The 12634-nt window shown below is 37.0% G+C and overlaps 2 protein-coding genes across 2 annotated transcripts in view; one reads left to right on the top strand and one right to left on the bottom strand.

The window, feature by feature from the left end:
• The first annotated feature begins 10058 nt into the window (after nt 1–10058).
• Nucleotides 10059–10702, top strand: LOC126969654 (28S ribosomal protein S33, mitochondrial). The gene has a single exon (XM_050815223.1). The coding sequence runs from the start codon at nt 10206–10208 to the stop codon at nt 10554–10556; it is 351 nt and encodes a 116-aa protein (XP_050671180.1). The 5' UTR covers nt 10059–10205; the 3' UTR covers nt 10557–10702.
• An 84-nt stretch (nt 10703–10786) lies between these two features.
• Nucleotides 10787–12634, bottom strand: part of LOC126969324 (tuberin) — an 87304-nt gene continuing 85456 nt past the window's right edge. The window contains exon 38 of the mRNA XM_050814680.1: nt 10787–12378. Coding sequence (XP_050670637.1) covers nt 12160–12378 — 219 coding nt within the window. The 3' untranslated portion in view covers nt 10787–12159. The remainder of the gene's footprint in view (nt 12379–12634) is intronic.

A 12634-nucleotide genomic window follows, 5' to 3' on the forward strand; every position in this document is an offset into this window, starting at 1 on the left:
AAATTGTTCAAATAATATAAAGTGGAGGTCACCATAAGAGTAGACCAACAGATTCTGTGTGTTACAAAATTGTTAGTGTTAGCTCAGTGGTTTAGAGCACCGGCACGGAACGCCGGAGGTCGTGGGTTCGAATCACGCATCGTTCATAAAATCTTGTTTTTCAAATTTTATTTGTGTATTAATCCTAGAAGTGAGGGTTATCACTTTAAAAACATAACAAATTGTAAGTGTTGTTTAAATCCCCCTGAAGGAAACTAGTATTTATTAAGTCTTTATATAGTGTCAAGTACAAAGAAAACAAGAATAAGAATTGACTCCTTAAAGATTTTTCTGTACGCCTTAAACCTTATATCATTAAATCAATTCTTGAATGTCAACTGTAAATCAATATTTATTCTTGATAGTATTATGTATGTACATAGGCACATAAGTGAATTTGCTAGAAACTCTCATAACTATAATGTTAATACCAGCAACACACATAAACTTATAATGCATACTACTCGGCTAAATCAAGTTAGTAAGTCTTTTGTGGGGCTATGTACCTATATGCTTTTACAACAATATCCCAGGAAATATTCAAAACAAATGTATTATGCAATTCAAAAGAATTGTTAAAAATCGTTTGTGTGGTAATGGTTACTATAACATAAATTACTTACTTAATGATACAACAGATTGGGAATAGAGCGACCGCGCTCAGGCAATTAAGTAATAAGTTTAATTGAATTATATTACTTTGTAGACATATTTTTTATGAAAAAAAAAAAAAACCTTGGGCCGCCATGTTTCTCATAGGTTACTGTCGAGGACCTGAGGCCATCCCCCCTCCCCCTCCACCAGCCAGCTCTTGGTATAACTAGAAGGTCACCAGTTCATCAATGACCGACAGTACGGCTTTCGCCATGGTGAGACGACAGGCAACCTTCTGGTATACGTAACACATAGATGGGCGGTGGCTATAGAGCAAGGGGAAGGCCTGGCAGTTAGCCTGGATATAGCGATGGCCTTTGATCGTGTATGGCACAAAGCGCACACGGCAATACTTCAAGCCGGCCTACATTCTAGCGCTCGCAAAGCGCAGTTCTGGCCACAAAAGGAGTATTGCTGTCATCTCTAGTCGGCGCACCCCAGTATCAGCTCGATCCATTTGACCGCGTGCAACGCAGAGCAGCTTGAATTGTCGGGGACCCAGTGCTCTGTGAACGGCTGGATCACTTGGCTTTCACTTCCCTTTCACTTTCTTCTACCGTATTTATAACGGGGAGTGTTCCGAAGAGCTGTTTCACCAGATTCCTGCCGCCGAATTCCACTTTCGCACGACACGCCACAAATTATGATATCATCCCCACCATCTGGATGTGTGGCGGTCCTCCACAGTGCGGTTTTCAAGGAGCTTTTTTCTACGTACTACAAAGCTGTGGAATGAGCTTCCTTATGCGGTGTTTCCGGGACGATACGACATGGGTACCTTGAAAAGCGCGTACACGTTCCTTAAAGGCCGGAAACACTGCTGTAACTCTTCTGGTGGCGCAAGAGAATGTGGGCAGCGGTGATCACTTAACACAAGGTGACCCGTACTCTCTTTTGTCTTCCTTCTGTCCTGTTATTATGTCCTCCAAAAAAAAAACAAATTAAAAAAAAAATACCCGATTTTAGTTATAGTCCTCATATAACTGACTTTGGTCTGGAAGTCCCTTTTGGTAGGAGTTTACCACCTCCTCAACCTATTTGGCAACATTACATTCCATCTCAATAAGAGCGGCTAGAACTGGCTTCGTCTTAGCGATCTAGAAGTTAAGCGAATTATATAAAACAGGCAAAAAGACATTTCAATATAGTTGGTATAGAAGATAAACATGCTACGTGCAAAAAATCATTTTTTACATTTTAATAACAAAATATATACTTTTAAAAATCAAAATGTTTCTTGAACTCATAACATTGATTTATTATGGCTTAAGTTCAGTCATACACTAAATTTCATAATAATAAATAAATAATATCAAACAGATAAAATTAAAATCAAACAAATCAAATAAGTAATATAAATAACATCAAACAATTCCAGGCTGCTTTATCATTTAAATAATCTTGGATATTGTAATAGCATTTGCTGCTTAATTTACTTTTTGTGAAGGCTTTGAATTTGTTTATAGACATATTTGCTATATGTTCGGGGAGTTTATTATAGAAGCGAACACACTGACACCTAAAAGAATTACTGATTTTATGGAGTCTTGTGGCAGGCATGGCAAGTCTACCCTTATTTCTAGTATTAATACTATGTAAGTCACTTAGTTTTGTGAACTTATTTTTATTCTTTTGTATAAATTCTCGTAAATATATTGTGAGGCCACTGTCATAATACTTATTTCTTTAAACTTATTCTTTAACGAAATGCTAGATCCCATCTTATAAATGGCTCTAACGGCTCTCTTCTGCAGCACAAATATCGTATTGATCTCAGCAGCATTACCCCATAAAAGGATACCATATCTCATAATGCTGTGGAAGTAACTAAAATATACTATTCTGGCCGTATCTATGTCAGTCAGTTCTTATCTTCTTAACCGCATATGCTGCAGAGCTTAATCTGTTTGCTAAGGCAGTTATATGGTCACCCCACTGAAGCTTCTCATCTAGAGTTATACCCAAGAACACTGTCTTATTTACAAGATCCAACATTTCTCCATTTAATTTAATATGTGTGTTAATCTTTTTTACATTTGGTAATATTAATTTTAAGCATTTCGTTTTCTTACCATTCAAAAGAAGATTGTTTACTTTGAACCATTGTTCTACCTTAGAAATAGCATTATTTACATGTTCAATAGTAGTTGCATGTCGATTAACTTTAAATAATAGTGATGTATCATCCGCAAACAATACTATATCACGTGTGTTCTTTATAAGATAGGGTAGGTCATTGATATAAACTAAAAATAGAAAAGGTCCGAGAATTGAACCCTGCGGGTCACCCATTCCTAACACGGAGCCTGAAGACCTTACACTATTAACACACACACAAATATGAGATTAATAAATTTAATGCACTTCCTCTTATGCCATAGTGTTGCAATTTCCTGATTAGAATTTCATGTTGGACGCAATCAAACGATTTGGAAAGGTCGCAAAAGATTCCTAAAGAATCTTGTGAATCCTCCCAAGCACTAAAAATATGTTCCATTAATGCAACACCTGCGACAACAGTTGAACGTCCCCGAGTGAATCCAAATTGTATTAAAATTTTATTTATGTTAAAATGAGCGCGTAGTATTAGTTTTTCAAATATTTTACTCAGGGTAGGCAAAATTGAAATAGGCCTATAATTAGAGGGATCTGATGAGCAACCCGACTTGAATAAAGGTATTATTATTGCTATGCTTCATGAGGTCTGGAAATGTGCCACATTCTATACATTTGTTAAATATTAGGGCTAGATCAGGCGCTATTATATCAATCAGAGACCTATTACTTTAACAGATATACCCCAGAGGTCAGCTGTCTTTTTAACATTAATCTCTTTAAATGACTTTATAATATCCGAGATATTAACATACTTAAATTGGAAATTATTTGAACATTAAGTGACATTTGCAGAAAGAAATGATATTGCCCTGGTTGGACATAAGTTTAAATGTTTAGTGGTAGATATGGGAACATTGGTAAAGAAATTTTCAAAAGCTCTAGCAACATCTAAGGTTGATTTTACAATTACATTATTAATATTTAGATTAAACTCAGAGTTTTGATCTTTTGTTTTACCAGTTTCATTATTAATAATTTTCCAAGTAGTTTTGATTTTATCGTTAGAATGTCTTATTTTATTTCTTAAGTATAAAGATTTTGCTGCTTGACAAACATGTTTAAATGTTTTTGAATATTTTTTTAGATATTCCAGAAAGAGTTTATTATGGTTGAAAGTTTTTTCATCATAGAGGCTATAGAGCCTCATTCTAGTCTTATGAATTCCAGTAAACTTAAAAATTCAAGCTCCCTTGCTTGCAGTATTTTTAAAAATCTTGTCTACTACTGTCTTACTTTAATGTTTAACTGTCTCTTAATTGACATTTCTTCAAATAGGCGTTTCGGTCGCCCAGGCGACTTGACGACTCGCCACGTAGTGGCGACACACAAGCAACTGCCGGTCGCCGGCGACCAATAGCAGCACGGCTTCAAATGGAAGTATTCACACTGCGAACAACTATCTAACCGGACGTCGCTCACAAAAAAATGTCTTTCGATACCGATAAATTTATATTGGAAACCCAATCCCGAAAAGCTATTTGGGATTTACCGACTGACGAATATGCTAATCGGGATTTGAAGAATTTATTTTGATTTTCTTTTATTTTTCTTCCTCTTTATTATTTGTAGGGCTACTACTATTATTGCAACTTCTGCGACGTCCATTCTGCACGAATGTACTTGGAATACTCTCGCTCGGCTTGGTCTCCAACCCTAGTTGCATATGTTTGCCCCTCGGCAACCGCCGAGGGGCTGCGTCGACGGCGACCAGAGCGTAATAAGTCACAATCAATTATGTAAAAGCTAACAATGCTTGGCTGAATATTGCAAGCATTCAAAATTTTCCAGACGATTTAAAGTGTCAAAAAGCATGGGACGCACTTCTTTGTAAGTCAGCCTTTGATGATCTTTTGATCTCATCTACTGACATAACAGAGCGTGCTCGTCTTTTGGCCGTGACACAAAATGAGTCGAGATTTTGGTTACAAGCCTTGCCTTCTGCGCCGATTGGAACGCTACTTGACAATATGACATTGTCAATATGCGTATCACTCCGGCTAGGTATAAATCTGAATGAACCACATCAATGTAGATGTGGCGTTCAGGTAGATGCTCTTGGACGCCACGGGTTATCCTGCCTAAAATCGGCAGGCCGTATCAGTCGTCACGCCAGCATTAATGAAGTCATCCGCAGGGCATTTGCCGCTCTTAATATACCAGCTGTTTTAGAGCCAAATGGTATTACCCGCCGCGATGGCAAGCGTCCTGATGGAATGACGCTGGTGGCTTGGGCACGGGGAAGGGCGCTGGTGTGGGACGCTACTTGCGTCGACACTCTGGCTCCTTCTCATGTCCAAGTTACGTCAGTTGGTGCTGGGGCTGCTGCTTCGACTGCCGAAGACAGCAAGCGTCGCAAATATGTTGGTCTCAGTGAGTCATACATCTTTGTGCCGTTTGGTGTCGAGACACTTGGCCCGTGGGGCCCAGAGGCGCGGAGAATGTTTAAAATACTATCTTCGCGCCTCAGTAAGGCTACTGGAAACCCAAGCGCTGGCAGCTATTTCGGTCAACGGATCAGCCTTGCTATCCAACGCGGTAATACTGCCAGTATTCTTGGTACGCTTCCACGTAATGATAGTTTTAATTTTATGTAGTCGTAGTATTGTAAATATAGTTATAAAATTTGTTTTGGTTAAATAAATATGCACAATTATGTAAATGATAGTTACCAAAGAGAATTCAAACACTACGTTGTAGTTACTACACATTGCAAAAGTAACAAATCATATGTGTTTTTCCGTTGTCGTCAAGAGTCGAGGCAAAAAGAGCGCACAGAAGATCGGCTTTCTCTTTTGGCGTATGGGCCAGGGTGTCATTCCTCATGTGCAACGGCGGCAGGGACGGTTGGTTGATGTTACCAAAAGCAGCTTTCGTGCGTGTCCTAGTCGGGTAACTGGGCAGCTGCTTGACGATAATCAAAGTGTGCTTCGATTTCGCACGGGCAATTAGAATCTGGAGGCACGGTTATATTTCGGTTATATATATAATTCGCAGTTCGGATCCTTTGAGCCCAGCGCCGCAACCCAAGTCAGATGCTGCTTTACTGACGCATCGCACCAGGGCTGTGATGTGCCACCGATCGGTACTACAGAGCTTGGTATAAAAATATCCATGTCCTGTAGTATCACATTAGCTACTACAACGGCGCAGGCACTCGGCGGCGAATCAAACCTTCCTATCCTAATCTATCCTAATCTGCTAGATATAGCTGTTGGATAGACACTACACTTATAACCAGGCGATGGTCGGACGTTCCGAGAGGGGCGTCGACAGAGACCTGGTTACTATTGGGATGTGTAGTAGCAGAAGATCTAATGAGGACGGCATGTGGCTGGCCACATCCGGGAGCCGCGTTGGCAACTTAACCAATTAGCAGAGACCATACGCGAAAGCAAAATGATGCACAGATCGACCTGCGTAGTCTGTGGTACGTGACCCAAGCCATTCAGCACTGTGCCCGTTGAAATCATCCAAGACTACGATTTCAGCGGAGGGGATCTGTGCAAGCACGTAGTCAGATTCCGCTTGAACGCAGCGCATGAGATGATCCGTTTCTGCGTTACCAGTATGGGACCTGTAAACACACGCATAGATCCGGACGCGGTCAAAATCTACACGGAGCCAGAGAGTAGACAGGTCCCTCCCTCGAAATTGGCTAAATGGCGACAGCAGATTTCCTCCCTAGCGTACGGGCATGAGGCATAAAATTATGCTCAATATTGTATCTGCGTCTCCGTAAGGAAACACAAGGCCGGCTGCACCGTCTCAAGGTGGTGGTGGACGGCGTTTAAATTGGAGTGGATTCCTCTGATGTTGCAAAGGTCCACATTAAGCGTGGAACGGGTTGCCGTGGTGTTACTGCCTCGTTTGTCCTCGGACAAACTCGTCCCCAGTATACGACGTGCATTCTCGCTCGGGCTGCCCGTCTGATTCGACCTGTTGGTTGTCAGCTGACTCGGGAGGGATTCTCAAACTTTGGTACCCTCCTGGGGTAAAATCTCTATATATTTCTCTTCTGTCATAGTATGGCCTCCGGTCCACAACATTAACCTATTGGAAAAATAGCGGCACTAGGCCGCTATTTCCCGACAGAATTCTGTGCGAGTGTGGTAATTAACCCGGACGAGTCTGGCCTGATTGTGTTGACGCAATAATACGGCAGCGTGACTCTCCCACTCCTAAAAAGCCCTTAGTCCCATCTTACTTTACTTTTACCTCTCACTTTGAATTAGCTTTTTATATTTTAAATTGTTTTATATATATGTATTAAACTAACACACTGGAAAAGTAATAAATGTTATTTGCAAAAAAAAGAAGTTTTTCAGTATTTATTGCAACACTAAGTATATAACAATAATGTTTATTTCAGATAAGTTAAAATTCCTAGTATGTTAGTAGAAAACAGAGATCTAAATAATTCTTTTAGAAATTCTAGTGCTTAGAGATAAGCTCGTTTCCTCATTTACCTATGAGTTATGCAATTTAAAATCACAGAATGATACCTTCCTGCTATAGTTTTCAGGATGTAGTACAATAACTAGCTGTTCCAGCAAATGTTGTATTGCCATATAAATTAATAAAAAAAATTGCAAAAAATGTTTGTGTGGTAAGTATAAAAAATAGATTACCTTTGATACATACACATTACACAACTAACATTGTGACACAAGAATTTTTATTATAGAAACATAATTTTGGTTGATCAATTTATGAATATACTTTTTGTAAAACCAAAACACTAAATAAGCTAATCATGAACATGAAGAAAGAGAAAAGCTAAAGCATACCAAATAGTAAAAAGAAACCTGCCAGATGATTCAAATTCAAATTCAAATAAATTTATTCAAAATAGGATGTGAAATCACTTATTGAAAGTCAAAAAACTACCACCCATCCCAAAATGAATGCCTCAGGCCTGAGAAGAATGGGCGCAACAAACTCAGCGGGCTTTTTTTTCATCAAAAATATGTTTTACAATTATAGTAACATTTACAAAGTAACAAAGTAACATTGTACATTTAAACTTATTATTTAATAGCCTGAGGGCGGTCGCCCCATTCCCAATCTGTGGTATCATTAAGAAAGTCATTTATGTTATAGTAACCTTTACCACACAAACGTTCCTTAACAATTCTTTTGAATAACGTATTACTTTGTTTTGAACATTTTCTGGGATCCTGTCGTAAAAGCATATACATCGCCCCATAACAGACTTGCTAAGGCGACTTAGTCGAGTAGTAAAAAGTATAAAATATGTACCTAGTCAGATTTCAATACTTAAAAGTAGGTATATTATTTTTCTCATTTTTCTGATGATTTAATAATCATATGAATTTTGCAAAATTTATTACAAAGCAAGTCTTACTAAAACCAAGTTAATAAAAATATATGTGATTTTTACTATTACAAATGTTTAAGTGAATAACTCTTTGTTTTCAGTTTGTGCCATCAGTGATCATGGTAATTGTAGAAAGAGGTGTCATGTCGATCACACATATTGAAAACTAGAGGTCACGCAGAACCACACAAAATATCATGGTGACTTTGGTATGTTTCCACTTTGAATATTACAAAAGTAATTGTCAAAAGAACTATAAAAAAAATTATATAAGAAAAATATTATAATAGTAAAAAGGTGGAAATTTGCAACTGAGTTGACCTGACATGGTAAGAAGTTGAAAGTAAGGCAATCACTTTAGAAAATCAAAATATTTTCAGTTGATGCATTTAATATTTCTTTTAATAAACTACATGATAGTTTTACATAACATTTTCTATAAAGCACAACATATGAAGCCATTGTCTGTCTTTTTAATTTGCCTGACAGCAATCTATGAGATATGTGACATGAAGGTCTACCTTCAATTTTTAATTAGCGATTCATTTCTGATGCAGTTTAGTTTAGGTACCAAAACCGAATTGCTAAAATTTGTACCATGAAGTGTCTATAACTGAATGGTGTTTGAATTGCTTATGAAAGAATGAACGAAAGAAATTCGTCTGTGGTCCACGGTGTGAGAAAGAGTTAGAGAGACAGACACTGTAGTCTGTAAAGTTAATTTAAATTTAATGTTTCCTTGTTAGTACTGCAATATGCTTTCATTACAGATGTAATATATCATTGCAACCAGAAAACATACCATCTACATCAGATTAGAAATGATGTTAGAGAAATAAATGAATATCTATTGTTCGTATTAACATTTATTTAAAGAACATATCTTTAAGTATGAAACTTAAAATTTTGTCTTTTGAAATTAAGACCTGAATTGTTCTCATCTCTTCGAGGCACCTCCTATGTAAGTGTTTATGATCTGCATGAATTTGAAATTAAAAACATATTTTATTCTTCAGATGACGGCTGACGCTGTGCATCACACTCCATCAAGGAAGAGAAGACCACATGTCATTTAAAAAAAAATGAAACTTTCACCGTATTGTGCAAGTCTTTATCGTGAATTTACCAAATCACGAAAGCAGCTTAACTTTGATTTAAGAGCTAAAAGTGCATTTTCACAAGAGAAATCATTTATAAAGCTTACAGAGAAAATGAACCCTATGGCAAAGAAATTTTTGTGGATGCAGATTAAACAGGCTTACAATAATTTTAAAACGAAAATGAAAAATAAAATAAGATAACATGAGACGTTCTTTCTAAACTTTTCCCTTCTATTTAGTATTATTAATTGGAATTAATTTCCTCAAAATTGATTTCTTTAGAATTACTTTTGATGTCATTTCAAATTTGCAAAAGAATTAAATTATTCTAAAATGGCTAGGAGTACCTATGTACCCAAGCAGGAAAAAATATTGCAGGCTGTATTACTACCACGCCTTGGCCAATAACCCGTGTTTAAATAAAAAAAAAACTAAGCTGTCATTTATGATATGTGAGATTTTATCAAGGCTAATATTGCTCTATGAGAGTGCCCTGTCTGATGCGTTAGCATCATAATAGTCTGTGGAAGGAACATATTTACTGTTGTCGAGTGTCGACTATTGAGTTTTTTTTTTATTTGTTTCATGCCCATGGATGCTGGTCCTTCTGCCTCCAGCTAATAGAAATTTAAAACACGACGTTGAAGAGACGGGACTCGGGAGTGCAAAGAAACTTTAATCCTTAATAATATTTAAGAAATTTAATGCAAAAGGATCAAGATTCTAGATCCTAAAATATAGTGTCAGGCCTTTGTACACCGCACAGAATGTACCTTTTGCAGGTACCTATGTACTATGTATTCAGTATTGTCATTTGTCAGGTTGACATATGTGCAATGGTGTCGACAATCGTATTTTATTAAATTATAATTTTGAAAATTGAAACAAGTTAAATTACTACACATGTCACGAAAGTTATAAATTTCCTTTAGTTAATGTTAACATCATATTAAATTATGGCTACAAATTACGTAAAGTATGCTCAGTTGATTACAGGAAAGTCAAATTATGCTCGGCGAATGAAAAGGTTATCCAATAAAATTTTTGGAGAAGTAGCAACACCTACAAATGCAACTTCTTTGAAAGTGGTTCAGATGTTCGAGAGCCGACCTCTTCATACAAATGAAGAAATAATTCATTATTATCCGCGTCATATTGAGACTCACGCTCTAACGTCTAAGCTGAGAGAGTATGGTTTGTTCCGAGATGAACACCAGGACTTTGTTGAAGAAATGAAGAGACTTAGAGCGTTGCGTGGGAAAGTAAAGGTCTGGAGACAAAAGCCCGATGGTGAGAAAAATGAATAATAAAAGTTTATCGATATCAAAACTTTGTGGGTGGCAATTGAAAATGTTATGCTATTATAGTTCACATTGATATGTTCAGGATACTTTAAGGTAATTTGTAAATATGAGGAGTAGGTTAGCAGATTGAATAAAGAGAAAATCTAATATTTATGAACTTTTATTTCTATTGAAAACCAGTTGATTACAGTAATTGTATTGAAACTTAACAGAAGAACATGAAATAATACAAATTTATAATAGCCATCATTTATTTGATAAAAAAAATTTTGTCAGGAAATAATTTGCTACATAAAATATTTAAATAACAACTGCCTCAACTGCTTAACAAGCATAGAGCACCAAGTGACATAGATATCCTATCCTATTTGATAAAACATAGATAGCTGAATGTAGGTACCTAATATTATATCTTAATTCACTTGGTATCTATGAACATAATGTTGATTTCCAATTTGTTGATTTTTAAAATAGAGAAGTAATGCATGGTATGCCTCAATATAATTATTATGTCAATCACATTTGCAGAAAGCACAATCACAAACTATTTACATGCCCATCAATAAATCCATACACAAACTATATAGTTGCTTCAGTGGATATCACATTGTTACATAAAGTGCAGATAAAGCTCCAATAATTACTCACATGAGGATACACCTATACCATATGACACCATGTGCAACATATCCTTCCTTCAAAAGAACAAATAACATGACAAACACAATTGTAACATTTAAATCAGGATACAGGCCATAGACTTCATTAGTTATCTTTAACATATAGCAGTAGTTCGTTGTAAACCCTGACACAACATGGTTTTGCTAAGCTAAATCTATATCTTAGATTTGTAAAGATGCTGACACACCAGATATAATAGTTCTATGCAAAACGGTAAAGGTAGTAGAAATTGTACATTATCACATGTCTAAAGTATTGTAGAAAAGTTAAAGATAGTTCTTGTGTAAATGGTATCTCATATTGTGAGACTGTGCGTCTCAGTCCCTACCAATGAAATCCAATCAGTATGTATTTATAGTTCACTTCAATAATTAATTATAATTAGGGCTGGCAGAGGAACTTTATCCTAAGCAACAGTTGTATATCTAGGCCCATATTAGTTGATAAATATTAGATCAGTATAGTGCTGCCTCTACTGTTCCTAATTATGGCACCATTCACCAATCTTGTCCCCAGCGACCAATTTTATTCTAACATATTGAGTCAGACAGTGTGTACATTTGATTTATGAAGAGATCTTACCATTTCGGAATATATGATCAAATAAGAAATTCATGTATCCATTAAATTTATTATACATGAAACATATTTGTCATACAGATTTACTTTGAAGTCACAGATGATAGGTTGTGGTATTTGTCATTCTCATTGAGATCACATGCAAGCAAGATATATTGAGAATTTATGAGGGTTGAGCCCAACTTGAGTACATTTTGAAACTGTCGTATTTGATATGGCCCAGATACAGGTAACTTGCAACATTGGTCAGATGGTGCCTTGAATATAGATTACATAAAGTTGGTGGTACAATGACTTCATTGATATAGTTGTGCCCGCCCGGAGCTGCTCGTGGTCGGCGGGCGTGTTACGTGTAGTCGTTGAAGTCGTCGATGGCGACCCTCCGCTGCGTGTGCGCGGAGTGCGGCGACGCGTGGTAGGGGGCGGGCGCCCGCGCGGCGGCCGCACGCCGCTCGCCCTCGACGCGCGCGCGGAGCCGTTTGATGAGGCGCAGTCGCTCGAGGCAGTTGGAGGCGTACGGAGCTCCGCCGCGCTGCTCCAGTGACTGGCTGATCTGTGACGCCAACTGTTCGAAACCAATCCATTTTTATATCATGATTGGGATAGGAGTAGCGTTGAAGCGAACATTTTCAGTTAAGATTAAAAGCTGACAAACCTAATAAGTAATAATTTTTCTGTTTAAAATGTGTTTTTTTTTGTTGCTTTGTGTATTTTTTGAAAATGAGTTGTTTTGTTTTCATTTGCGTTTTATTCAGAATTTGTTATTGTTTTTTTCTGAATAATCAGTATAATTTGATTGATCTCATTTTAATAGTAATATG

Source organism: Leptidea sinapis, chromosome 18, assembly GCF_905404315.1.
Source record: "Leptidea sinapis chromosome 18, ilLepSina1.1, whole genome shotgun sequence".
Lineage (NCBI taxonomy): Eukaryota > Metazoa > Arthropoda > Insecta > Lepidoptera > Pieridae > Leptidea > Leptidea sinapis.

Bases quoted from the DNA above. Each gene is read 5' to 3' on its own strand.
- LOC126969654 (XM_050815223.1), top strand. From the start codon at position 10,206: ATGGCTACAAATTACGTAAAGTATGCTCAGTTGATTACAGGAAAGTCA.